The sequence below is a fragment of the Mobula birostris genome, chromosome 22 (genome assembly GCF_030028105.1).
Source record: "Mobula birostris isolate sMobBir1 chromosome 22, sMobBir1.hap1, whole genome shotgun sequence".
NCBI lineage: Eukaryota > Metazoa > Chordata > Chondrichthyes > Myliobatiformes > Myliobatidae > Mobula > Mobula birostris.
In genome coordinates, this window is record NC_092391.1 from 18,136,899 (window position 1) to 18,163,796 (window position 26,898).

Sequence of the window (26,898 nt, forward strand, 5' to 3'; positions counted from 1 at the left end):
CTGTAAATCCAAATGAAAAGAAAAGAAAATTCTCTAATTAAACAGCAAATTCTTTGGAGATGGAAATAGTTACTGTTTAAGGCTGATGAGCTATCATTAGAACCATTAACAGGTGGTTTAGCTATGGAGTCCCAACATAAAACAGCAAATTTAGCTTTATCACTGATGATCTTTCACTACAGCAAGAAAGGTTAGAATTATAGAACAGCTTTTGAACCGCGACAGAAAGAGGAAAAAATGAAAGGAAAGGAAAAGTTTGAGATGTAGTTTGGGATTGTGCTATATGAACTCATGATACCCCTGTAAAATGCACAGAAATAGAACCTGGTTTTCTCTTGATTTCACTATTTTTTTCATTATAAAGTTCCTTCCTTTCTGAAGATATCAAAAGTTGACCCAGATAACACCAATTTGCATTTGATAAAGAGGCAAACTCTTGTTAATTATTTCTGTTCTTTCCTCAGGTGCCTCTCCTTCTTCCCTTTTCTCCCATGGTTTACTCTCCTCTCCCATCAGATTCTTTCTTCTCCAACCCTTCACCATCCCCGACCATCTGGCTTCACCAATCACCTTCAAGCTTGTCCTCCCTCCACTCCCGACTTTTTTATTCTGGCATCTCTCCCCTTCCTTTCCAGCCCTGATAAAGGGTCTCAGCCCAAAACGTCGGCTCTTTGTCCATTTTCATAGATGCTGCCTGACCTTCTTGAGTTTCTCCAGCATTTTGTGTGTGTTGCTCTGGATTTCCAGCAACTGCAGAACCTCTTGTGTTCATATCTTATCCATTCCTGTTACATTCTCCAGAGGAAGATGTCAGACTGCTGCAACACACATCCCAAAATTCAACATCATGGTCTTCTGTCCTGGTAATGTTCATCCTCCCACTCAGACTATTGCTAAATCTTTCCACTTGCCTTCACTTCCCCTCCGCTCTCAGAATTGTCTTATTTGCTGTATGTCAGGAGTGTCAACAGTAGAAGTTTAACAAGCAGATAGTTGAACAGATAGTCCTGTTAGATGGATAGAGTTAAAGTTCAGATCAAGCACAATCTTACTAAATGGCTGAACAGATTTGAAGGGCTGAGTGGCCTTCTGCAGATTACCAACAGACAAAGTACTATAACCCCCTCAGACTGGGTTGGGCTCCACGTGTTTACTGATGGGGTGAGTGAAGTTAACCCCTCTGTTTCAAGAGCTTGATGGTTAATGGGTAGTAACTGTTTCTAAGCCTCGTAATGTGAATCCTAAGATTCCTGTACCTCCTTCCTGATGGCAGCAGTGAGAAGAGAGCATGACCTGGGTGGTGGGGGTCTCTGATGATGGAAGCCCTCAAGAAGGCATTACAATTGACAATATTCAATGTCTATTGCTTTATTTCCTAATGACGTCTTTTGAGTCAGAGAGCCTGATCGTTCTATTGACAGTGTTGATGTATGAAAGGATCAAAGTACATAAATATGTGAGATATCAGTTGAACTTGGTATAGCAGAGGTTCCAGGCTGATCAAGGAAGAGGATTGGAGCAACTGAGGAGTTAGAAGAGATGATCAAACACAAAGCAGGGGTGTTCTGTAAAGGAAGGGACAAGTCAGGGGAGTTTGGTTGAACTGTGTCAGAGAGGACGGCTGATAGTGGTGATGGGTTGAGCACATTAGGAGGCCTGAAAAGTCTGCTGTGACAGAGCAAAATGTGCCCTTTTGTGCAGGTCCTCCCAGCATTCTAAGTGAAGACCTGGTGAAGAAGATTCATATCAAAGAAGGGGAGAACGCCAACCTGACCTGCCTGAGCACAGGTGAGTCTGAGCCAGAGCATTCCAGTTGGAGTAAAGACATTAGCTCAGTACTTCTGAACGCTTGCCCCCTTTACACTTCTAAGGCCAAGAACGTGCTCTGTAACCCGGCTCTCCCTCACAAACAAGGTTACTGACCATGTCTGAGTGCTGATCTATTATGGAACCATTTTGGGGTCAGTCTCGGGGTTAGCTGGATGGTGGCCAATAAGGCCTGCTCTCTCAATTTGCCCTGACTAGTAGCAATTACCCAGCACACACTTCTGCCAGGAAGCCAGTTGCCCATCCTAGGAGCCCAACTTTTCTGATTTTAACGGGCATCCATATTCCAGAAGTAGGGAATGAGATCTGTCGCATCCCCACAGGAAAAAGGGTGACTTCCTATGAATAAGTTTATTGTCAACGTACATAAATATCACCATATACTACCCTGAGATTCATTTTCTTGTGGGCATTCACAGTAAATACAAAGAAACACCATCGAATCAATGAAATAAACAAAATAGTAATAACAACGTCTCGCTCAATGTCAGCAAGACCAAGGAGCTGATTGTTGACTTCAGCTGGAGGAAACTAGAGCTCCATGAGCCAGTCCTCATTGGGGTATCAGAGACCGAGAAGATCAGCAACTTTTAAGTTCCTCGGTGTTATCATTTCAGAGGATCTGCCCTGGGCCCAACGAGCAAGTGCAATTATGAAGAAAGCACAGCAGCGCCTCTTCTTCCTTAGAAGTTTGTGAAGATCCAGTATGGCATCTAAAACTTTAACAAACTTCTATGAACGTATGGTGGAGAGCACGTTGACTGGTCGCATCACGGCCTGGTACGGAAACACCAGTGCCCTTGAACAGAGGATCCTACAGAAAGTAGTGGACACGGCCCAGTCCGTCACGGGTAAAGTCCTCCCCACCACGAGCACATCTACCCAGGGCGTTGTCGCAGGAAAGCAGCATCCATCAACAAGGACCCCCACTTGCCAGACTATGCTCTCTTCTTACTGCTGTCATCAGGAAGAAGGTCCAGGAGCCTCAGGACCCAAGTTATCCCTCAACCATCAGGCTCCTGAACCAAAGGGATTAACCACTCAACTTCACTTGCCCAATCGCTGAATTGTTTCCACAACTTATGGATGTCAGTTTAAGGAATCTTCATCTTATGTTCTTGATATTTATTTATCACTTTTTTTTCTTTCGGGTTTGCACAGTTTGGTGTTCTTTGCATAGTAGTTGCTTGTCCGTCCTGTTGGGTGTGGTCTTGAATTTCCAGCATCTGCAGAATTCCTCATGTTTTCATTGATTCTATTGAGTTTCTTGGAATTACTGTGTGTGCCCACAAGAAAACATATCTCAGGCTTGTATATGGACACATATAGGAACCTTGATAATAAATTATATTGCACCTTCCCCTGTAAGGAGGAAGCATGCCAAAATTAACTGTTGAATAGAGCTTGCCAAGGCTTAAGAAATTTTTGTTACTCACCATAAATCACAACTATTTTGAGGCTGACGCATTGCTACAGGGCATTTTTGGTAAACGAGGTGACAAGGAACGGGTACCTTTGCCCACAAGTCCCTGCTGGTTAAGATCGTGATCTCAACAGTGCTGCTGGGAGTGGAAAGATGGGAAAACTTGCCAAAGTTAAATTTTACTTGGAGTCATGCAGACCGCAGTATGTACCACAACCGTTCACTTCCACAGCAGGTTGTTGGACAAATACCCCTTCGCTCTTTCAGCTATGAAATTTATGTAAAGGAGGAAACTGAGAGAGAAATTGAAATAATTCCAGTGACACAAAGGAAAATTTAACTTCACAGGATAAAAATGTAAAATACCAGAGGACATATTTTTAAAGGTTAGAGGGGAGAAGTTTAAATGTGATGTGAGGGGCAAGTTTTTTTTTATACAGAGTGGGGTAGGTGCCTGGTATGGGTTAGTAGGGATAGTTGTGGAAACAGACAATTTGGTGGAGTTTAGGAGACCTTAGATAAACTCATAACTGAGACATTTAAGAACTCCTAGGCAGGCACATGGATGAATGAAAACTGGAGGGGTGTCTAGAGGGAAATGTTAGATTAATCTTAGAGTAGGTTATAAGGTTGGCACAACATCATAGGCCCAAGGGCCTGAACTGTTGCTGTGCTATTTTATGTTCTATGATAATAAAGGGGCAAGGAACCAAGATAATTCAGGTCCCATACGGAAGGTTGGTTAGGAAGGTTCAATCGTTAGGTAATAATATTGAAGTAGTAAAATGGATTCAGCAGTGGCTGGATGAGAGTTGCCAGAGAGTGGTGGTGGAAAACTGCTTGTCAGATTGGAGGCCGGTGACTAGTGGTGTACCTCAGGGATCTGTACTGGGTCCAATGTTATTTGTCATATTAATTAATGATCTGGATGATGTGGCGGTAAATTGGATGAGTAAGTATGCAGATGATACCAAGATAGGTGGAGTTGTGGATAATGAAGTAGGTTTTCAAAGCTTGCAGAGAGATTTAGGCCCGTTAGAAGAGTGGGCTGAAAGATGGCAAATGGAGTTTAATGCTGATAAATCTGAGGTGCTACACTTTGGTAGGACTAATCAAAATAGGACATACATGGTAAATGGTAGGGCATTGAAGAATGCAGTAGAACAGAGGGATCTAGGAATAATGGTGCATAGTCCCCTGAAGGTGGAATCTCATGTGGATAGGGTGGTGAAGAAAGCTTTAGGTATGCTGGCCTTTATAAATCAGAGCATTGAGTATAGGAGTTGAGATGTAATGTTGAAATTGTATAAGGCATTGGTAAGGCCAAATTTGGAGTATTGTGTACAGTTCTGGTCACCAAATTATAGGAAAGATGTCAACAAAATAGAGAGAGTACAGAGAAGGATTACGAGAATGTTACCTGGGTTTCATCACCTAAGTTACAGAGAAAGGTTGAACAAGTTGGGTCTTTATTCTTTGGAACGTAGAAGGTTGAGGGGGGACTTGATAGAAGTATTTAAGATTATGAGAGGGATAGATAAAGTTGACGTGGATAGGCTTTTTCCATTGAGAGTAGGGGAGATTCAAACAAGAGGACGTGAGTTGAGAGTTAAAGGGCAAAAGTTTAGGGGTAGCATGAGGGGGAACTTCTTTACTCAGAGAATGATGGCTGTGTGGAACGAGCTTCCAGCAGGAGTGGTTGAGGCAGGTTCGATGTTGTCGTTTAAAGTTAAACTGGACAACTATGTGGACAGGAAAGGAATGGAGGGTTATGGGCTGAGTGCAGGTTGGTGGGACTAGGTGAGAGTAAGAGTTCGGCACGGACTAGAAGGGCTGAGATGGCCTGTTTCTGTGCTGTAGTTGTTATATGGTTATATATTAAGAGCAGTCCTGAAGAATGGTCTCAGCCCGAAATGTTGACTGTCTATTAATTTCCATGGATGCTGCCTGACCTGCTGAGTTCCTCCTGAATATTGTGTGTGTTGCTTTGGAATTCCAGCATCTGCAGACTTTCTCTTGTTTAAGTACAGAGAATTTTGTTGGATGAAAGAAAAATGGAGGGCCATGTGGGAGGTAAGCATTCGATGGATTTTGGAGGCTAAAAGGCTGATACAACATCCCGGGCTGAAGGGTCTGTACTCTTCTGTGCTGTTCTATTATTCTGTGTTGAATATGATAAATATGAAAGGAATGGAGGGATAGGGATGATACGGAGGAAGAGAGGACACTTATTATAAATTGGCATCAAGATCAACACAGCATCTTGGATCAAATGGCCTGTCTGGTTCTGTTCCATATTTCATATCTCATGTTCCATGTTGCATGTTGCATGCAAGGTATCTTCATTCTTAATTAAAGTAACTTTAGGGGAGCAGCTGAGCTAGTTCTTATCCAGGAACTGATTGGTATTCAAAGATCAGATTACTTTTGCAGTCACTGAGTGTCTCTTAGACATTTAAGCACAACAAAACAGAACCATACCACTCAGACTAAACCATTCTGGGCTAGAAATTACATTAAACATGAGGAATTCTGCAGATGCTGGGAACTCAAGCAACACACATCAAAGTTGCTGGTGAATGCAGCAGGCCAGGCAGCATCTCTAGGAAGAGGTACAGTCGACGTTTCGGGCCGAGACCCTTCGTCAGGACTAACTGAAGGAAGAGCTAGTAAGAGATTTGAAAGTGGGAGGGGGAGCTCCCAAATCTCTTACTAGCCCTTCCTTCAGTTAGTCCTGACGAAGGGTCTCGGCCCGAAACGTCGACTGTACCTCTTCCTAGAGATGCTGCCTGGCCTGCTGCGTTCACCAGCAACTTTGATGTGTGTTGCTAGAAATTACCTTACTTCCATTTAATGGCAGTAAACTTCAACACTGCTTTTGAAAGTCACAATAAAGTTGAGGTTTACAGAAGAGCATTATCAGGGTGCCCTGTGTCAGTCCCAGCACGATATACTCAGTTGATCTGTTGCAGCCTCTGAGAGTTTCAGTTTCTGCTCCCAGCTCCCAATGAGATACAATACAGATTTGGATTTACGTATTTATCACAGGTACATTGAAACATACAGTGAAATGTGTCGTTTACGTTAACAAGCAATGCAGCCCATGATTGTGCTGAGGACAGCTCACATTCTGGCTCCAACACTGCATGCCCACCGTGCCTGGCGGAACAACACAGAGCATGGCGAGCAACAGCAAAGCAAGCCCCACACCCACACACTTGGTGACCCTAACCATGTGTGTTTGGAATGTGGGAGGACACCAGAGCACCTGGAGGAAACCCACACAGTTACAGGGAGAAGGAAGAAAGTCCTTCCAGACAGCGGGGGGAGTTGAACCCAGATCCTACAGCTGGTGCAGTAAAGCATGACTCTAACGTTGAATCCCGATCTTACAGCCAGATGCTAACCACTACACTACTGTGCTAGTCTATTAGCCTACCAATATCTTTACTGTGAACTAGTTCTGGATACTGTGTGATGATTGATGTGCTCAGGATGTTCCACTGGTTAGACCGGCGATGAAAGGAAAAGTACATTTTGTCATCACAGTACCTGATATTTTAATAGATCAAGTGAGGATCAGTTTAGTGTCGACCAAACGCACTGTGTATGGTGTAGTCTTCAAGATAACTATGAGGTGCAAATCATAAACATGAGAGACTGTGCAAATGCTGGAAATCCAAAACAACACACACAAGACGCTGGAGGAACTCGGCAGGCCAGGCAGCAACTATGGAAAAGAGTGAACAGTCGACATTTCAGGCCGAGGCCCCTCATCAGGACTGGAAAAGAAGGGGGAAGACGTCCGAATTAAATAGTGGGGAGAGGAGAAGGAGGACAGCTAGAAGGTGATAGATGAAGCCTGGTGGGTAGGAAAGATAAAGGGCTGGAGAGGAAGGAATTGTCATAGTCATACTTTATTGATCCCGGGGGGAATTGGTTTTCGTTACAGTTGCACCATAAATAATAAATAGTAATAAAACCATAAATAGTTAAATAGTAATATGTAAATTATGCCAGAAAATAAGTCCAGGACCATCCTATTGGCTCAGGGTGTCTGACCCTCCAAGGGAGGAGTTGTAAAGTTTGATGGCCACAGGCAGGAATGACTTCCTATGATGCTCTGTGCTGCATCTCGGTGGAATGAGTCTCTGGCTGAATGTACTCCTGTGCCCAACCAGTACATTATGTAGTGGATGGGAGACATTGTCCAAGATGGCATGCAACTTGGACAGCATCCTCTTTTCAGACACCACCGTGAGAGAGTCCAGTTCCATCCCCACAACATCACTGGCCTTACGAATGAGATTGTTGATTCTGTTGATCTCTGCTACCCTCAGCCTGCTGCCCCAGCACACAACAGCAAACATGATAGCACTGGCCACCACAGACTCATAGAACATCCTCAGCATCGTCCGGCAGTTGTTAAAGGACCTCAGTCTCCTCAGGATATAGAGACGGCTCTGACCCTTCTTGTAGACAGCCTCAGTGTTCTTTGACCAGTCCAGTTTATTGTCAATAAAGGGCTGGAGAGGAAGGAATCTGATAGGAGAGGAGAATGGACCATTGGGAAAAGGAAAGGAGGAGGGGACCCGGGGGAGCATGATAGGCAGATGAGAAGAGGTAAGAGGCCAAGAGGGAAGAACAGAAGATGAGGCGATTCTCCCTGTCATATTTATCTGTCAGATCTCTGCAGCTCTGTATACGGACCAGCTGTGCTATTCCAACCAAGCTACGTCTGTGTGATAGACTCCAGCTTGTGGATTGTGCTGCTTGTAACATACTCTAGACAGCACGATCTCCTCCACATGGTTTTAATGAGCTCTGAATGTGCTTCATGCTGTAAACACATTCCAGTTCACAATTTAATGTCACTGTTGTGTAAAATGCTGATCTGACAAGCAGATATGGTGCAGCCTGTGATATATTGATGTCTGTTTATTTTACGTCCTAGGCAATCCAAAACCACACATTACTTGGTGGAAAAATGGCCATGTCCTGAACGCCAGCGCAGGTTATCGCGCTTCTTCAGATGGATCCCTGCTGGAAATCCTGGATGCCAGCCTGTCACACACGGGACAGTATGCCTGCCTAGCAACCAACTCTGTTGGGGACAAATCTAAAAACTACCATCTCAGTGTTTTTGGTGAGCAGTTTTGTCACACTTCTGTGATGGACTGGGTACAGCGCAATGCCAGTTACCTGAAATCCCTTCCCCCACCCCCCCCCGAACATCAGCCCACCTTTCTGTCTTTAGTTTCCTTCATCCCAATTGATTTGCAGCAGGGCTACTGTTGAGTAAAGATTGATGCCTTCTCTCAGGATTTTCTCGCTCTATATCTTTCTTACCCTCCCCCGTCTGTCTGCAGTACTCTCATATAACATCTCTGCCTTTCCTTTCCTCTCCTCCTCCTGAGGGTTCGCTGCCCTCCCTCACTGTCTCCTGATGTTTGTCTCCCATACTCCCTGTCTCCAGCTCTATCTATCTCTGTTATTCTGCCCCCTCTCAGCCACTGACTATCTCTTCTCTCTCTCTCTGTCTCCCCTCTGCCTCACTCATACTGTCTGTATTTTTCTGCCTCACTTTCTCCCTCCCTCTCTCTCCTTTTTTCTCTCTTTCTCACTCCCTCTACTCCTTCCCTCTCTCTCTGTTTCTCTGCCCCGTTGTCTCTCTATCTCTCTCTCCTCCTCTCCCCTCTCTTTCTCCTCCTCTCCCTTCTCTTTCTCTCTCCCCTCCCCTCTCTCCCCCTCTCCTCCCTCTCCTCCTCCCCCTCTCCCTCCCCCTCTCTGCCCCCCTCTCCCCTTTCCCCTCTCCCCTCTCCCTCTCTACCCCCTCTCTCCCCCTCTGTCTCCTCCCTCTCCCTCCTCTCTCTCCCCCCTCTCCCCCTCCCCTCTCTCTCCCCCCTCTCCCCCTCCCCTCTCTCTCCCCCCTCCCCTCTCTCTCCCCCCTCTCCCCCTCCCCTCTCTCTCCCCCCTCTCCCCCTCCCCTCTCTCTCCCCCCTCTCTTCTCGACCTCCTCTACCCCTCTCTCCTCTTCTTCCCTTTTCTCTCTCCCCTCCCCTCTCTCCCCCTCTCCCCCTCTCCCTCCCCTCTCCCTCCTCTCTCTGCGCCCCTCTCCCTCCCCTCTCTACCCCCTTCTCCCTCTCTACCCCCCTCTCTCCCCCTCTGTCTCCCCCTCTCTCTCCCCCCCTCTCTCTCCCCCCTCTCTTCTCAACCCCCTCTACCCCTCTCTCCTCCTTCCCTTTTCTCTCTCTCCTCCCCTCTCTCCCCCTCTCCCCCTCTCCCTCCCCCTCTCCCTCCCCCTCTCCCCTCTCTGCCCCCCTCTCCCTCTCTCCCCCCCTCTCTCCCCCCCTCTCTCCCCCTCTGTCTCCTCCCTCCCCCCTCTCCCTCCCTCCTCTCTACCCCCTCTCTCTCTACCCCCTCTCTCTCTACCCCCTCTCTCTCCCCCCTCTCTCCCCCCTCCTCTCCCCCTCTCTTCTCGACCCCCTCTACCCCTCTCTCCTCTTCTTCCCTTTTCTCTCTCCCCTCCCCTCTCTCCCCCTCTCCCCCTCCCCCCTCCTCTCTGCCCCCCTCTCCCTCCCCTCTCTACCCCCCCCTCCCTCTCTACCCCCCCTCCCTCTCTACCCCCCTCTCCCTCTCCCTCTCCACCCCCCTCTCTCCTCCTCTGTCTCCCCCTCTCTCTCCCCCTCTCTTCTCGACCCCCTCTACCCCTCTCTCCTCTTCTTCCCTTTTCTCTCTCCCCTCCCCTCTCTCCCCCTCTCCCCTCTCCCTCCCCCTCCCCTCTCTGCCCCCTCTCCCTCCCCTCTCTACCCCCCTCTCCCTCCCCTCTCTACCCCCCTCTCCCTCCCTTCTCTACCCCCCTCTCCCTCTCTACCCCCCTCTCTCCCCCTCTGTCTCCCCCTCTGTCTCCTCCCTCCCTCCTCTCCCTCCCCCCTCCCTCCTCTCTACCCCCTCTCTCTCCCCCATCCTCTCTCCCTCCTCTCTCTCCCCTCTCCTCTCCCCCCTCTCCTCTCCCCCCTCTCCCCCCCTTCTCTCCCCCCTCTACCCCTCTCTCCTCTTCTTCCCTTTTCTCTCTCTATCTGTCAATGTGTCTGTCTCTGTCTCTGTCTCTATGCCAATGTTATCCTTGATTATTCTAAGTTTATGATGTGGTTACTTTCCAGTGGGAGCTCGATTCGGAACATGTAGTTAATCACATAACAATGTACTGAATGCCAAACCCAAGTGGTAAAGCTAGAGGTGTCTTAATCAAAAGCATCTGGTTTGTTCTCTTGTGAACAGCTGAATCAGATGTGTTGCATATATTTGAACGGTCGTGAGCTCATTCAAATACACAACTTGGTATAGACTTTCAAAATAATATCCACAAGAACCTTTTATGTTTTAGTTCAGCCTTTGACTCTTGGACCCTGCTTCTCCTTGTCTCTGTTTTCATCACTGATGTTGCATGCTGATTCTCTGATCGTTGGGTGATCAGCTGGACATTGCTGAGTTCGTTGTTATTGATGCTGGTTTACAAGAGCTCACAGGATAGTTGATCTGGATTTATGGTTTCCTCTCAAAGGAGGAATTCATAGATTTCAGGTTCACTCTAAGGTCTTATGTAAGTGTGATAATCGGGTGAAGATACACCCTGAACATTGTCCTCTAGAACCTGTCCTTCAGTGAAGCCTGACAACAGACCTTCTTTGCTGATTTTTCAATTTCTGGTTCAAAAAATTGAGATCACTGAACCTGTTAGATAACTATGTTCATCTTCCTATACCATTGATGTGGCTCCCCTCACATTCCCTTGTGTCCTGCATATTCCTTCCCCTTCTTCCTCTGTTCTTCCTTCATTTTCCACTCTTTCACTTATCCCTGTTCCCATCTCCCTTCTTCCCATACATACAGTATCTTCCTAATCCAGCCCCCACTCCTCTCTTTGCCCATTTCCACCACCATTCAAGATTTGAGACTCAGATTTATTTATCACGTGTACATCAAAACATTTAGCATAATAAAACATGATGTTTGCGCTAACGACTGACGCACCCTAGGGTGTGCTGGGTGCAGCCTGCAAGTGGAACCACAGGTTCCGGCATCAGCGTCAACACAGCACACTCACCACGTTCGACAGAAGATCACAGAACACAGCAAGCAACAAAACAGCAACAGCAAAACAAACCCCTTTCCTCCCTCCCAGACACCTACACATGCACATACAGAGACCTCCTATCACAGGACAGTCCATCCTTGGTCTCCAGCAGTCTCGGACTCAGATTTGTAGATATTGGACTTCAACTTCCCCAGCAGACTCACAGAAATTCACAGACTCAGGGCTCTGGTTAACAAATTTTCCCCTGTTCCCAAGTTGTACCCTTTCTTGGCACCCATCCCACTAACATCTCCATTCCTCCCCCATCCATTTTGCCCTTTTCATTCCCATTCCTATCCAGTTATTGATCCCAGTCCTTCCCTGTCAGCAGTAATCTGAGAGTCAGCTCCAGAGTTGTACAGCACAGAAACAGATCCTTCATGTTCATACCAACCCTACACTAATCCCTCTTGTGCCACAATACCTGTATCCTGCTCCACTTTACCTGTTCAAGTGCCCATCTAGATGTCCGTCAAATATAATGATTGTATTTCATTCTGCTGGCACTCAGTTGAGACATTAGGTCACACCTCAGCTTTCATCAAACCCAATCTATCCAATCTCTCCCCATAACTGATGTCCTCAAGACAACATCATACAACCATATAACTATTTCAGCACGGAAACAGGCCATCTCGGCCCTTCTAGTCCGTGCCGAACTCTTACTCTCTCCTAGTCCCACCGACCTGCACTCAGCCCATAACCCTCCATTCCTTTCTTGTCCATATAGCTGTCCAATTTAACTTTAAACGACAACATCGAACCTGCCTCAACCACTTCTGCTGGAAGCTTGTTCCACACAGCTACCACTCTCTGAGTAAAGAAGTTTCCCCTCATGTTACCCCTAAACTTTTGCCCTTTAACTCTCAACTCATGTCCTCTTGTTTGAATCTCCCCCACTCTCAATGGAAAAAGCCTTTGTGTCTGACCTATATCCTGCTTCAGCTCTAAACATCCTAGTGAATCTCCTCTGCACTCTCTCTCTATCCAGTGCAATCACAACCTTCTTAGATTGTGGCAACCAGAAATCCACATGATGCAGCAAAAGCAGTCTAACTAGTGTTTTGTAAAGCTGAAATACATTCTAACTCTTATATTCCATGTCCCAACCTATGAAGACAAGCATTCTATATGTCTTCATCACCATTCTATCTACCTGTGTTGCCACATTCAGGAATCCATGGACCTGAACCCCAAGGTCCCTTTGTCATCAACATTTCTGAGTAACCTACCATTTACAGAACTTGTCCTACCCCTGTTTGACTTCCTGAAATGCATCATCTCACACTTACTGGGATTACATTCCATCTGTCAACGTTCTGCCCAACTTTGTGTCTGACCTATATCGTGCTTCAGCTCTAATCAACTATCTACTGCAACTCTAATTTTCCTGTCATCTGCACACTAGCTAATTATATCTCCTACGTTCACTCTCCAGCCTTTATACACAATGTAGGTTCAAGCATCGACCCCTGTGCTGGTCATAGACACCCAGCCAGAAAGGTTGTGCACTCAGGGACCCTGCTTAATCAGTGCAAAGAGGACAGAGAAACAAGAGGATGTGGGAGGTCTGATGCTACACTTTATGGTCAACAAAACTTACTATTTCCTCACTGGAGGACAGTGTGTAGATACTTGCTTTTCCTGTCACACTGCAGTGGCGTGTCAGTGGAGAAGACTGCTCGCTGCAGATACCTCAAAGTTCTCCAATTGTGCCATCCACTCAGTGGCTACTTTATTAAGTACAGGAGTGGAACCTGGTGTGATCTTCTCTTGCTGTAGCCCATCCACTTCAAGGTTCAACACGTTGTGCATTCAGAGATGCTCTTCTGCACACCACTGTTGTAACACGTGGTTATTTGAGTTGCTGTCACCTTCCTGTCAGCTTGAACCAGTCTGGCCATTCTCCTCTTTCATTATCAAGGTGTTTTTGCCCACAGATCTACCATTCGCTGGATTTTTTTTTGTTTGTTGAACCATTCTCTAAACTTTAGAGACATCTGTGTGTGAAGAATTGCAGGAGATCAGCAGTTTCTGAAACATTCAGACCACCCCATCTGGCACCAACAATCATTCCACAGTCAAAGCCACTTAGATCACATTTCTTCCTCATTCTGATGCTTGGTCTGAACAACAACTGAATCTCTTAACCATCTCTGTATGCTTTTATGTACTAAGTTGCTGCCACATGATTGGCTGATTAGATATTTGCATTAACAAGCAGGTGCACCTAATAAAGTGGCTACTGAGTATAAATGCTAATGATGCTATGATTATTTCCTTGTGTCCTTTCGTCAAATTGATTCTAGAGATGAGGGGGTTATTTTATCATGAGAGATTGAGTCAGTTCAGACTATACACACTGGAATTCAGAAGGACGAGAGGAGAACTTGGAGAAACACATAAAATTATGAAAAAGATAGATAAAATGGAGGCAGGAAAGTTGTTTCCACTGGTCAGTGAGACTGGAACTAGGGGACATAGCCTCAGCACTCAGGGGAATCAATTTAGGACCAAGATGTGGAGACGGGGTGGCACGGTAGTGCAGAGGTTAGCACAATGCTTTACAATACAGACGACCCAGGTTCAATTCCCACCACTACCGGTAAGGAGTTTGTATGTTCTCCCCGTGACCGTGTGGGTTTCCTCCCACAGTCCAAAGACATACTGGTTGAGAGTTAATTGGTCATTGTAAATTGTCCCGTGATTAGGCTAGGATTAAATGGGAGGATCGCTGGGCAGTGTGGCTCGAAGGGCCAGAAGGGGCTAATTCCGCACTGTATCTCAATAAATAAATGAATCAAATGCTTTTCCCAGTGAGTAGTGAATCTGTGGAATTATCTGCCCAGGGAAGCAGTAGAGCCACCTCATTCAATACATTTAAGACACAGCTAGACAGATTTTTGCATAGCCCGGGATTTAAGGGTTGTGGGGATAAAGCAGATAGGTGGCACGGAGTTAACATCCTGATCAGACATGACTCCTGCTCTTATTTCTAAAGTTCTTCGCGTTCCGTTGTTTCCCAGTTGCTCCCAGAATACCCAGTGTTGGTGAAGATGGTGCCCCAGAGGATGTTGTCGTAATCGTGAATAATCCCACCTCGTTGGTGTGTGAGGCCGTGGCCTATCCAAGTCCAACCATCACCTGGCTGAAGGATGGGGTTCCCTTCAAGGCTTCAAGAAACATGCACCTGTTACCAGGTAATTTCCTGTCCAGGTTCTCCACTGTGAATAGTGCAAGCTCCTGCCTTTGGTGTTGGGCAATCATTGATAAAATGGTACCACAAGGTCCAAACACATTGACGCTGGGTACACTTCATTAGGAGTTTGAGGAGATTTGGTATGTCACCAAAGACTCCAGAAAATTTCTACTGAGGTACCATGGAGACCATTCTAATTGATTGCATCACCACCTGATATGGAGGGGCCACTGCACAGAATGGTAAAAAGCTGCAGAAGGTTGCAAATTTAGCCAGCTCCATCATGGGCACTAGTCTCCCTAGCATCGAGGACATCTTCAAAAGGCAGTAGCTCAAAAAGGTGGCATCCATCATTAAGGACCTCCATCACCCAGGACATGCCCTCTTCTCTTTGCCACCATCAAAGCGGGGGTACAGGAGCCCAAAGCACAATGTTTTAGGAATGGCTTCTTTCTGAATGGACAATGAGCCAACACATGAACACTAGCTCACTAGCTTTGCTCTCTTTTTGCACTACTTGATTAATTTAATTTTCATATATATATTTCTTACTGTAATTTATAGTTTGTGTATATATTGCACTCTACCGCTGATAAAAAGCATCAAATTTCATGACATATGTGGGTGGTAGTAAACCCGATTCTAATTCATAGAGGGTTGAGTCAATTTTTGAAATGACATTCCTGCTATGGAACAGCTCATTGAGGAGACTGTTGCAGCACTACAGGGCATCCTCTGCATTGTGCCTTTAGGGTATTAGGACATCAGAGGTGTCAGAAAAGAACCTGCTCATTTTTCAAATCTTTCAGTATTTGTGACAATCCAGTACGGGCAGTTGGCCCTGGAAAATCTTCCCTGGAGCGAATTTCTGTTGGCTTTGAGGTTACAGATAAAGGTTAGCCACTCCACTGCTTCTGGCTCTTACAAATGGAATGGGAATTCCTATCATCTTGGTTTTAGAGCTGATGGAGGAAATATGAAACAGGGCTATTAAAGATAGTGTTAACCATGAGGAAATCAAAGCTATCTTGCATTTTAAACACAAGAGACTCTGCAGATGCTGGAAATCCAGAGCAATACACACAAAATACCGGAGGAACTCAGCAGGTCAGGTAGAATTTTAGGAGGAGAATGAACAGTCAGCGTTTCGGACCAAGACCCTTCATCAGGGCGTATTCCCTTCCATAGATGCTGCCTGACCTGCTGAGTTCCTCCAGCACTTTGTGTGAACCAGAGGGAGGTGATGAAAAGAGAAGGCGTGAAATGGTAAGCAGAAGGGGGAATGGCTTACTTTATTCCCCCTCGTCTCCCACCCGCACACCTTCCCCCTTACCCGGCTTCCCCCATCACCTGCCAGCTTGCACTCCTTCCCCTCCCTCTACCTTCTTATTCTGGCTTCAGCCCCCTTCCTTTCCAGTCCTGATGAAGGATCTCACAACATCAACTCCATAAATGCTACCCAACTTGCTGAGTTCCCACAGCATTTTGTGCGTGTAGCTTTTATTTTGCACTGTATTATAATTTAAGGGTTTACAGTCAATTTGCTACTTTTAATGATTTGGAAAGGAGCAGGCGACTTCATTTAAAGAGTGGGAACATGAACATCTCAGTATTATGCCCTCGTGCTTCTAGGAGGTCGGGGGCTGCATATTCTGAATGTCCAAGAAGAAAACGCTGGTCGCTACAGCTGTGTTGTGACCAATGTGGCCGGTGAGGCTGTGAAGGACTACGAGCTCAAGGTCTTCGGTAAGTGTCTACTGACATGTGTGTCAAGTGTGTCTTTTACGTATTGTTCACTTTGATTTGCCTGTTGTTATGCTCAATGCCCCAGCCAATGAAGCATGCCACATTGCTCCTTTACCAACCTATCTGCCTGGATGCCCACTTTCAGTGAGCTGTGGGTCTGCACCCTAAGATCAAGGCTACACATCAATATCAACATTAATTTAATTAATTTATTTATTTGGAGATCTAGAACAGAACAGTCCCCTCTGGCCCAACTAGCCTAATCAGCAGGAAAATTTACATTGACCAATTAACCTGCCAACCAGTAAGTCCTTCAACTGTGGGAGGAAACCGGAGCACCCGGAGGAAACCCACGCGGTCACGGGGAGAATGTACAAACTCCTTACGGATGGAGCTGAGGCCGAACTTCAAACTCCAAACTCTGATGCCCCAGGCTGTAATAGCATCGCACTGACCCCTGTGCTACCGTGGCACCCCATCTTTCGGGTGGGCTCAGTACAAACTCCTTACGGACAGCAGCGGGAATTGAACCCGAGTCGCCGGGACTGTAATGGTGTTTATGCTAACTGCTGCTCTAAAGCGTTGTTATCTAAAATGTTTTGGCTGGTTGAATGGGCAGCTTGTCGCTATCAGCCTTGGACAACCAGTGGCAACTCTAGTTGACCACATGGACGTAACTGGGTGACAGGAGCTTTTTGGGCCGGAAGGATGCTTCTGCGATGTGTCTCTAAATAAGTAAATATGTATACCACATTGACTATGTCAAGGGGTCTGGCAGCCAATCGTCTGACAAACTTCAGGTCGTCCCTTTGTGACCGGGACGGTTTGCAAGTCAGAAGTTTCAACATCTGTCCACCAGCTTCCAACAATCCCAAACCACTAAACTCGAACCACAGCCCTCCCCTCCCCCACGGACATAATGTCTCCCCTGGAGACATCGTCCTATGCCGTTTATAAAGTAAACAGACCCATAACCACTCAGTGTTTGGTTGCTTCTTTACTGTCGGTCAATAGATTTCTTTCTCATGGCCAGAGATCTTACAAAACATAAATAGAAGTGTTCTTGAGCATCAAAACGCTGATGTTCCCGGAAAATTCCAGAGGGATTGCAAGCTCACATGGACATATTTTGGAAAAGGAACTCAGAGACCTAGGAACAGTCAGGAACAGCCAGATGGAGGGAAAAAAAAATCAAAATCTTACTTTGGTAAAGAACTTATCACGCTCAACAGGGCAGATAATTTTCTTAACAGTGCTTTGTATCAGTTCCTCCACAGATTGTGAAGGACGATCAGGCAGTGGGAAGTTTTCGTGTAACTGAGGTCAAGACCAAGGTGAATACTTCACTCACCCTGGCATGTGAATCCTGGGCTGTGCCATATCCTTCTGTTCACTGGTACAAGGACGGTCAGGTAATCGCCGCGAGCAAACACAATGCAGAATTTTGTGTTTCCCTTCCACTGATTTTCATGCTTAGAACGAGAGACATTAATGTTTACAATATACATAAATGATTTAGATGAAGGGATTAAAAGTAACATTAGCAAATTTGCAGATGACACAAAGCTGGGTGGCAGTGTGAAATGTGAGGAGGATGTTATGAGAATGCAGGGTGACTTGGACAGGCTGGGTGAGTGGGCAGATGCATGGCAGATGCAGTTTAATGTGGATAAATGTGAGGTTATCCACTTTGGTGGCAAGAACAGGAAGGCAGATTATTATCTAAATGGTTTCAAGTTAGGAAAAAGGGAAGTACCACGAGATCTAGGTGTTCTTGTATATCAGTCACTGAAAGCAAGCATGTAGGTACAGCAGGCGGTGAAGAAAGCTAATGGCATGCTGGTCTTCATAACAAGGGGAATTGAGTATAGGAGCAAAGAGGTCCTTCTGCAGCTGTACAGGGCCCTGGTGAGACCACACCTGGAGTATTGTGTGCAGTTTTGGTCTCCAAATTTGAGGAAGGACATTCTTACTATTGAAGGAGTGCAGCGCAGGTTCACGAGGTTAATTCCCGGGATGGCGGGACTGTCATATGTTGAAAGATTGGAGTGACTGGGCTTGTATACACTGGAATTTAGAAGGATGAGAGGGGATCTGATTGAAACATGTAAGATTATTGAGGGATTAGACAAGCTGGAGACAGGAAGCATGTTCCTGCTGATGGGTGAGTCCAGAACCAGAGGCCACAGTTTAAGAATAAGGGGTAGGCCATTTAGAATGGAGTTGAGGAAAAACTTTTTCACCCAGAGAGTGGTGGATATGTGGAATGCTCTGCCCCAGAAGGCAGTGGAGGCCAAGTCTCTGGATGTTTTCAAGAAAGAGATGGATAGAGCTCTTAAAGATAACGGAATCAAAGGATATGGGGATAAGACAGGAACTGGATACTGATAGTGGATGATCAGTCATGATCACAGTGAATGGCGGTGCTGGCTCGAAGGGCCGAATGGCCTACTCCTGCACCTATTGTCTATTGTCTATAAAAAAAAATCAGCAACTTTGGCAACTGATAAAGAAGCAAAGGGCGTGAAGCGCGAAAGGACTGCTGGTTCATTTAAAGTAGAATGGCTTAATGAAATAGTAGGAACAGCTACCCCAAAAGCTCCTGAGTTCAGGAACGTGCAGCCACGAGAAATATTAATGTACAATACAGAAACTGGTGTTACCTGCGTATATTGTCACAATGCAAAAGTTGCTGGAGAATTTGCAAGTGGAAAGAAATGGGGTGATAATTGAAAACTTGACTTTTTGAAGTGTCACTTAGCAAAAGCTCTGGCGAGAAAATCCTTCATTACCCGCAACAGGCCCGCTGTGCATGTTTTGTGAGAATATAAGAAGTAGGACTTATTGATGTGTGTTACTTTATTTCTTTTAAGCATTGAACCACAATCTGGACTTGGTAGTTTATTCACCTTAGAATAGCTTCAGGTTTACTTCCACTTAAAAATTCAGTGCACAAGTGTTGTTGTTACTGGGCAAAAAAATTGCACAGCACAAGGTTTTTACGCACACTGATCATTACAAAGTTAGAGAGGACGTTGCTGACACATCATCCAGCCACAGAACCCCAGTGTAAACACTTCATCATCTAATCACTCACCTGCCTGTCAGGCATTTCCTGTCTCATCAATAGTAGACTTACCAGGTCCCACATTAGTCTCACTGGTCACCTCAAAACCAATAGAACAGGAGTGGGAGGAAGTTCTCTTCCCTGCTGAAAGGCCACTGAAGAAGAACTGCTGCTGAATATCTATGACATCTTTCTCGGGTTTAGCCACTAATTTATTAATACACCCTTTGCAGCTGCCTTTGCTCCTCAGAATTTGTTGCCTTAGATCTTGTTTTCCTCATCTAAAACCAAATCTTCCCAAAAATCAAATTGCTGGGGAAGCTCAATGGCTCAAAATATCAGGTGGAGACACTGAAATGTTCATGTTCCTCTCCAGATCTTTAATGGGCATGGTATTGATAAGGTGGTTGCTACAGGACCAGCAATCTAAACATCTCCGGTCTACACTCCAGAGGCTTGAGTTGAAATCCCACCTTATCATTTGCGGAGTTAAAATATAGTTAAGCAACAAATATTCCTTTGAAGTTCTGCTCATGCTTATTAATAACCAGAAAATTACTCAATGTCATTGGTTTCAGTTACCCCCTTAAGCAGAGGAAATCGGCTGTCCTCTAATGATTCTAGCCATATGTGACTCCATCTTCACCAATGTAGTTGACTGTTAAATGGACTCTGAAATGCCCCAGCAAGAATTCAGTCAAGGGCACTTAAAGGATGCATAATAAATGCTAGAACTGCGAGCAAACCCCAGATCCAGAACGAATGAAGTCGTCTTTTTGTTAAACTGCTATTTTTAGTTATTCATGCATAGCGCTTTGGTTATTCAAGTTATCCAGCTGAACTTTACCTACCCTAATGGAAATTCCAGGAATACCTGAACGTAAGCAATAGCAATTGAAAGCATGTGGGAAAGAGGTTATTTCCTCCTTACATCTAACCTCTGTTAGCTAGCGGCTGCTCTTTGGGGAAAATTGGGTTAATGTTATAGTTCCATCCATTGTAGCTTCACACTGTAAATGCTCAATCATTGAATTTATCAGAGGTCCAAGGAAGAAAGGTGCAGTGAGTGAAGATTAACTGTCATAATGAAAAAGGATCTAGTACTTTCCCAGCAAATATGACAAATAAACTCTTCTCAGGCTTCCAGTCGGTTATAAATATCGAATTTAACCAATGTTTCAATGACAGACTCTGCCATCTTCATCAGGGATGATGTCTGGGCATGTCTAGTCAGGTGGTATTTATATCCCTATCGTTCGTCCGTCCTGATTGGTTAGTCCTCATCCAATCAGGTTTCCGTTGTCTTGTCTTGTTAACAATCAAATTCCAGTTCTTTCTTAGAGTGAGACCTTCGTCTTTGTTAAAATTCTTTCTCTCTAGTTTTATTTCAATGTCTTCCTTCACCAGGTGGTCATAAAAGCCATTGATGTGGCACAGTAGTTTAGTGCTGCTGAAGTGAATCCTGTGGCCGTTGTGAATGCAATATTCAGCTGTCACTGATTTCTGCAGTCAACCCAAACGGATACATCTTCTGTGCTCCTTGATGTGGGTTTCCGCTGTGTGACCCGTCTCTCTGATATACACTGCTCCACCTTCACAGGGAATCCTGTAAACACCAGCCAACCTGAGTCCCAGGTCATCTTTGACCCACATAAGCTGTGATTTGAGATCCCTCACATATTCATAGTCATAGTCATACTTTATTTATTTCCCCCGGGATCAATAAGGTATGACTATGACTATGACTATGATTATGTTTGTCATATATTAATCTGGTATTTAAGACTATAAGATATATGAGCGGAAGTAGGCCATTCAGCCCATCGAGTCTGATCCGCCATGCAATCATGGGCTGATCCACTTCATCCAGTCATCCCCACTCCCCTGCTTTCACCCCATACCCTCTGAAGCCCTGGCATTCCTTCAGGATCTTGGCGATTCTTCTGGAAGCTTCATAAGGAAGCTCAAATCACGTCTCACGCAGGTCAAAGGTGACCTGGGACCCTGGTCGGCTGGCGTTTACAGGATTTCCTGCGACTGTGGAGCAGCATATATCAGCCAGACGGGACACACGGTGGAAACCCACATTGAGGAACACAGGAGGTGTATCCATTTGGGTTACCAGAGAAATTGGTGGTAGCAGAACATTGCATTCACAGTGGGCATAGGATTGATATTGATGGCACAAAACTACTGTGCTGCACTATGGCTCTTGGGACCACCTGGTAAAGGAAGCCATTGAAATAAAACTAGAAGAAAAGAATTTTAATGAAGACAAAGGTCTCACTCTAAGTAAGAACTGGAATTTGATTGTAAACAAGACGGGACAACGGAAACCTGATTGGATGAGGACTAGCCAATCAGGAGGGAAGGACGACAGGGGTATAAATACCACCAGACTAGGCAGGCACAGGCATCATCCCTGATGAAGCTGGCAGTTTGTCATTGAAACAATGGTTAAAATCGATACTTGTACCGGCTGGAAGCCCGAGAAGAGTTTATTTTAACTGCCATAATGTTACCATTCCTTCTTATTTCAGTTGTTGTCAGGGAGTGAACATCTTCAAATTCTTGATGAAGGTCACACTCTGCAAATCAAGCACACAAAGGTGTCAGATACAGGCCGTTACACCTGCGTGGCCACAAATATTGCGGGAGAAGATGAGAAGGACTTTCATGTCAACATTCAAGGTCAGTATTCATTCTGAAGGCAGCAGCCAGTGTCAGCAGTGATGTGTTTCCTTGCAGCCCTGTCTTCCTCCTCACCTTTCTGACTCTCACGTTCAGTCCATCTGTACCTGTGTGCACAATCCTTGTCTGCCCAGATCATTCAGTGTAGATTCAAGTTTGCCACAGGTCTATTAAAGCATAGTAGTGAGGCATAGCATAGTGGTTTTTCTCCTTTTTAGCCCATCATCGCTACCGGGGCATAGGCTGCCGACAGCAGCTCACCAGACTCCCCTATGCTGGGCCAGCCTTTCAAATCATCCTCAGGTGTGGCCCATCTCTGAAGATCTTGCCATCCCAGGGAGGAAGTCTTTGGAGATTCTGTAGCAGTAGTTTTTACAGGATGGGGTTACTAGCCCTATGCCCTGTCAGCTTCCTTTCACAGTCGGGCTTGGGACCGTCCATGGTGGAATTAGCATAGTGGTTAGCCCCAGCTGTAAGATAATTCTCACTGCTGTCTGTAAGGAGTTTGTATATTCTCCCCATGATTGTGTAGGACTCCTCCAGTTTCCTCATACATTCTAAAAAAGGCATACAGTTAGCACTATTCTCTCAAAGGTGCTCAGGTGTGCGGACACGCAGTAACTGACTTGCTCCTGCACACATACCATTTGTTTCCACACAGCTGGAATTTTATTTTTTTAATGTTAATATAATTTTGAAATTATGCTGATATAATTGTAAAATCTATGTTAATACAATTGTGAAATGCCCTGTTAATAATGATGCTTTAATGACTATAAATCCATGAATTTTTAAATAATAAATGTACCAATACTTTGAAACAGTTTAGAGCTTCAATTTATTTACATTGTCATTGTTTCAAGTTACAACACAGTTACAAATTGTAACAATACACACAGAATGGAAGTCAGTAGCTCATTGTTCGTAAGCCATCAGCCTGCTGAACGCCAACGCCATCTAGTCAAAACATTTTACTTTTGCCATTGTGCCTGTCATTTGACTGCCTGACATCATTTACTTGTGTTGTGTGTTGTGGTTTGTGCTTATTTGATGCAAAAAAAACATTATTTTTTAGTTTTTAGGCCATGTAAAAATTTCCTGCTCAGATCAATAGACAGTCTGCTGAGCTGTAAAAAAAAAAATTAGAGCAAACATTAAAGTTTAGGGTAAGTGAGTTGTGGGCATGCTATGTTGGCATCATTTGCAGGCTGCCCAGCACCATCCTCACTGATTTGATTTGATGTAAACAACACATTTCACAATATGTTTCAATGTACATGTGACAAATAAAGCTAATCTCCTTAATGGGGTACAAATGGTATTACAAAGCAATTGGGAACTTGTATTGGACCTTGAGAAACTCAGGATAGAGTTGGTTCCGTCTTAATACTTTAAATGTGTGGAACAGTTTTACAGTACTAAATAAATAATGTTTCTTCCAACACACACTGCAGTGCCTCCCATCTTCCAGAAGGTCCATGGAGTGAACGCTGCCTGGGAGGTGATATTTCAGGAAGACGGCATTGAGGATATTGTGGAACGCCGGGAAGTGATTGTGAATAGTCCAGTTTCTCTTTACTGTGAGACGAATGCCATCCCACCACCAAAGCTCTCCTGGTACAAGGATGGTAACGCTCTCACTGCCACAGATGATATCATAATTCTTCCAGGTATAGTTGCTTAGACCCCGAACGAGTCTGTTGCTTCTCCAGTCCTCTTCTGAGCCGTGCATGGTTTCCACTTTACAGAATGAAAGACCCCAAGGGAGCAATGTGCTATTCTGCACTGCAGACCAGTCCCCAAACAAATAACATTATTGCAGTACATCATTCTAAATGTAAGCATTGCCCTCAACATTCAAAGCAAAGTTTGGACTTGAGGACCTGAGTTATAGAGGAAGGTTGAACAGGTTGGGTCTTTATTCCCTGGAGTGTGGAAGAATGAGGGGGGATTTGACAGGGGTGTGCAGAATTTTGAGGGCTATAGATAGGCTAAATGCGAGCAGGCTTTTTCCACTGAGGTTGGGTGAGGCTAGAACTAGAGTCATGGGTTAAGGGTGAGAGGTGAAAGATTTAAGGGGAACCTGAGGGGAGCTGCTTCACTCAGAGGCTGGTGAGAGTGTGGGACGCAATGCCAATGGAACTGGTTTAATTGCATTGTTTAAAAGAAATTTGGATATGTACATGGATGGGAGGGGTATGGAGAGCTATGGTCCAGGTCAGGGTTGATGGAACTAGGCAGAATAGCAGTTCACAGCAGTCCAGATAATCCAAAGGGCCTGTTTCTGTGCTGTGGTGCTCTGTGACTCCCAGATAGTGAAGTCCTTTTGAAAAACGGTGACTTGGAACATAATTTGAATGGAGTTATGTTAAGGATGGCAGGTTGCAGGCAGCATTGGGTTGTGATAAGCATTAGAATTCTGTACATTCACTCCATTGAACTGGTTTGAAATTCAACTTGGGTTATTTAGGTAAAGTCTTTCTCATCCTACTGACCAAAAACAAGTAGGTTTGTATAGTTTCAGTGAACCTTGGAGTGGGAATGAGCCAGTGCCTCAGAAATTGTAAAGGAAACATTTTCTGTTTCTGTGATTTCTGTTCTTGTTTTGAAATAGTTTCACCTGTGCAAACTGGATAAAAGATCTATGTCTATCCAGCTCCCTGGTAGCCCATAAGTGACAAATAGAACATCTCCACCTTCATTTGGGGGCCAAAGGGTAGCTGATGGACTGGCAATGACACGCTTCTGAAATTAGGGTTATGCTTAAGACCGGAAGTCAGCCAGCCCACATTATATATGACTTGAAAGGGTTTGGTGCTAATGTATGTTGGGAACAAATATTGTGTTAGCTTTTTAAATTTTGAGCATTTTGACACTAATATAATTTTGCCTCCTTAAATTTTAAACACGACTCCGTAAAGCCTGATACAAAGACGCTGACTGTGGCAATAAATTTCACAGATTTATGACCCTCTGGCTAAAGAAATTCCTCCTCATACCTGATCTAAAGGGGTGTCCTTCTATTCTAAGGTGTGGCATTTGGTCCTAGACTCCCCCACTATAGGAAAAATTCCTCTGCACATCCACTCTAACTAGGCCTTTCGATATTCAAAAGGTTTCAATGAGATCCCCCCCCATCCTGATAAACTCTAGTAAATACAGGCCCGAAGCCATCAAATGCTCCTCATACATAGGAAATAGGAGCTGAATTAAGCCATTAAGCTGTTAGGGTAGTTACAAATCAATTTATCTTTCCTTCGTCGATCTGAAAGCCAGAGCATTCCAATGTTCTGTGTTTATTATGGATCTTCTGACTATATGGCTCATGCATCAGGACACAAAGCTGTCATTTCAAGCACTAACAGAAGAAACCGGGATGTTAAAGACCTCTTTAAGACATCACTTTACATTTTACATTCTTAAATATCGTTATTCTGCGCCTGGCTGTAATATGTCCTGTCTTATTGAGTGACAGGAGGTGCGGTCACAATTCTACAGGAATTCCAAACAGATCTATAAAATAGGACAACCGTCAGCTGCAGGCCAAACAGCAAAGAATTTAGGACAAATTCTTTCATGGAATAATTGTCACTCTAAATCACCAAACAACTGTTGAAGGAATAATGGCACTTGAGAAATTCTCAATTGTTGCACCAACATTGGACAATTAAAGAGTTACAGATGAAAGAGAGACTGTTATTGTTGCGGATAGGGGGAGCATTATTTTCATCACCTGTACACATCATCGTGGTTTTGATGTATTCCGCTGCTTCACTGTTCGACAAAGATAGGATCCCTTAACCAGTCGTTGTAGTGAGCTCCTGTGTTAGTCTAGTAAGTCTAAAGTTACATAGTGAGTTAGCTACCATTTATTGTGTCATTGGTAGCGAGTAGGGAAGGGAGTATTGCAGCTTACCTCAATGCTCTGGTCACGCATGAGATGACAATCAGCCAGGATTCTCAATCCCATTTGTTTTCTGGTGACTCCAGCTGGAAAGGAAATTGCAGATTGTTGACCTCCTCATTGGAACACTTGGTTGCCATGCATAAGAAAATAATAACCTTCTTATGGTCATTAAGATGAAATTCTGACACCTTGGAATGCCATCGTTAACTCTTGCAATCTATTTGGTGGGACATCAAATCTGGCCTCCTTTGAACATCTTCATAAACTTGAGGTCACCCCCTATGCTAACAAGTCACACCTTGAGATGTCTTGTTCCAGTAACAGCTCGTTGTAAGTACAAGCTTTATGACTTCACACAAAGGACTTCCACTTTTGGCACCAGTGACAACGCAACCACAGAATGGGCCGCCGGTGTCAAGAAGGGAATGTAGAAAAGAAGGTTTGTGAACCACTTCCCCGTAAGCAAGCTCTTGCCCCTTCAGAAGGTAACCGGCCAATCAGTAATGACACATTGAAGTGCAGGAAAGGCAACTGAAAAGCTTCCTCTGGCAGAGTTACTGTGAAGAATTCCAGAAGTCTGGGCTTTCATTGGATAGTGCTGGCCTTCTGAGTTTAGACCCTGCGTAGATTTATCACAGAGGGGAAGCATCAGTTAGAAACATTAAAGCAACAATTGATAGCCCTCAGAAGAAATTAGTGGTGAAACCTAAGACTTCAGTAGCTTGTGATGGATCACCAAATACTCCCTTTTGAACTATTCCTTAATATGATTCACAGAGGTCCTGTTTTGTCATTAACTGCATATTCACTGAAAAGAATTCAGTTAACTACTTCAGAGCCATGAAATGTTTTAAAAAATTCACTAAGGATAAAGTAAGAGGCAAGATCAGTCAAAATTGTT

General features: G+C 44.9%; 1 protein-coding gene across 6 annotated transcripts in view; it reads left to right on the forward strand.

Moving 5' to 3' along the window:
• LOC140186210 (hemicentin-1-like) overlaps window positions 1–26,898 on the forward strand; it is a 449,816-nt gene that overhangs the window by 247,442 nt on the left and 175,476 nt on the right. For all 6 annotated transcript variants that reach the window (XM_072240181.1, XM_072240182.1, XM_072240183.1 and 3 more), the window contains exons 48-54: window positions 1,702–1,788; window positions 8,205–8,396; window positions 14,414–14,587; window positions 16,219–16,332; window positions 17,599–17,744; window positions 21,940–22,090; window positions 23,545–23,760. In XM_072240181.1, the coding sequence (XP_072096282.1) occupies window positions 1,702–1,788; window positions 8,205–8,396; window positions 14,414–14,587; window positions 16,219–16,332; window positions 17,599–17,744; window positions 21,940–22,090; window positions 23,545–23,760 (1,080 nt within the window). The remainder of the gene's footprint in view (window positions 1–1,701; window positions 1,789–8,204; window positions 8,397–14,413; window positions 14,588–16,218; window positions 16,333–17,598; window positions 17,745–21,939; window positions 22,091–23,544; window positions 23,761–26,898) is intronic.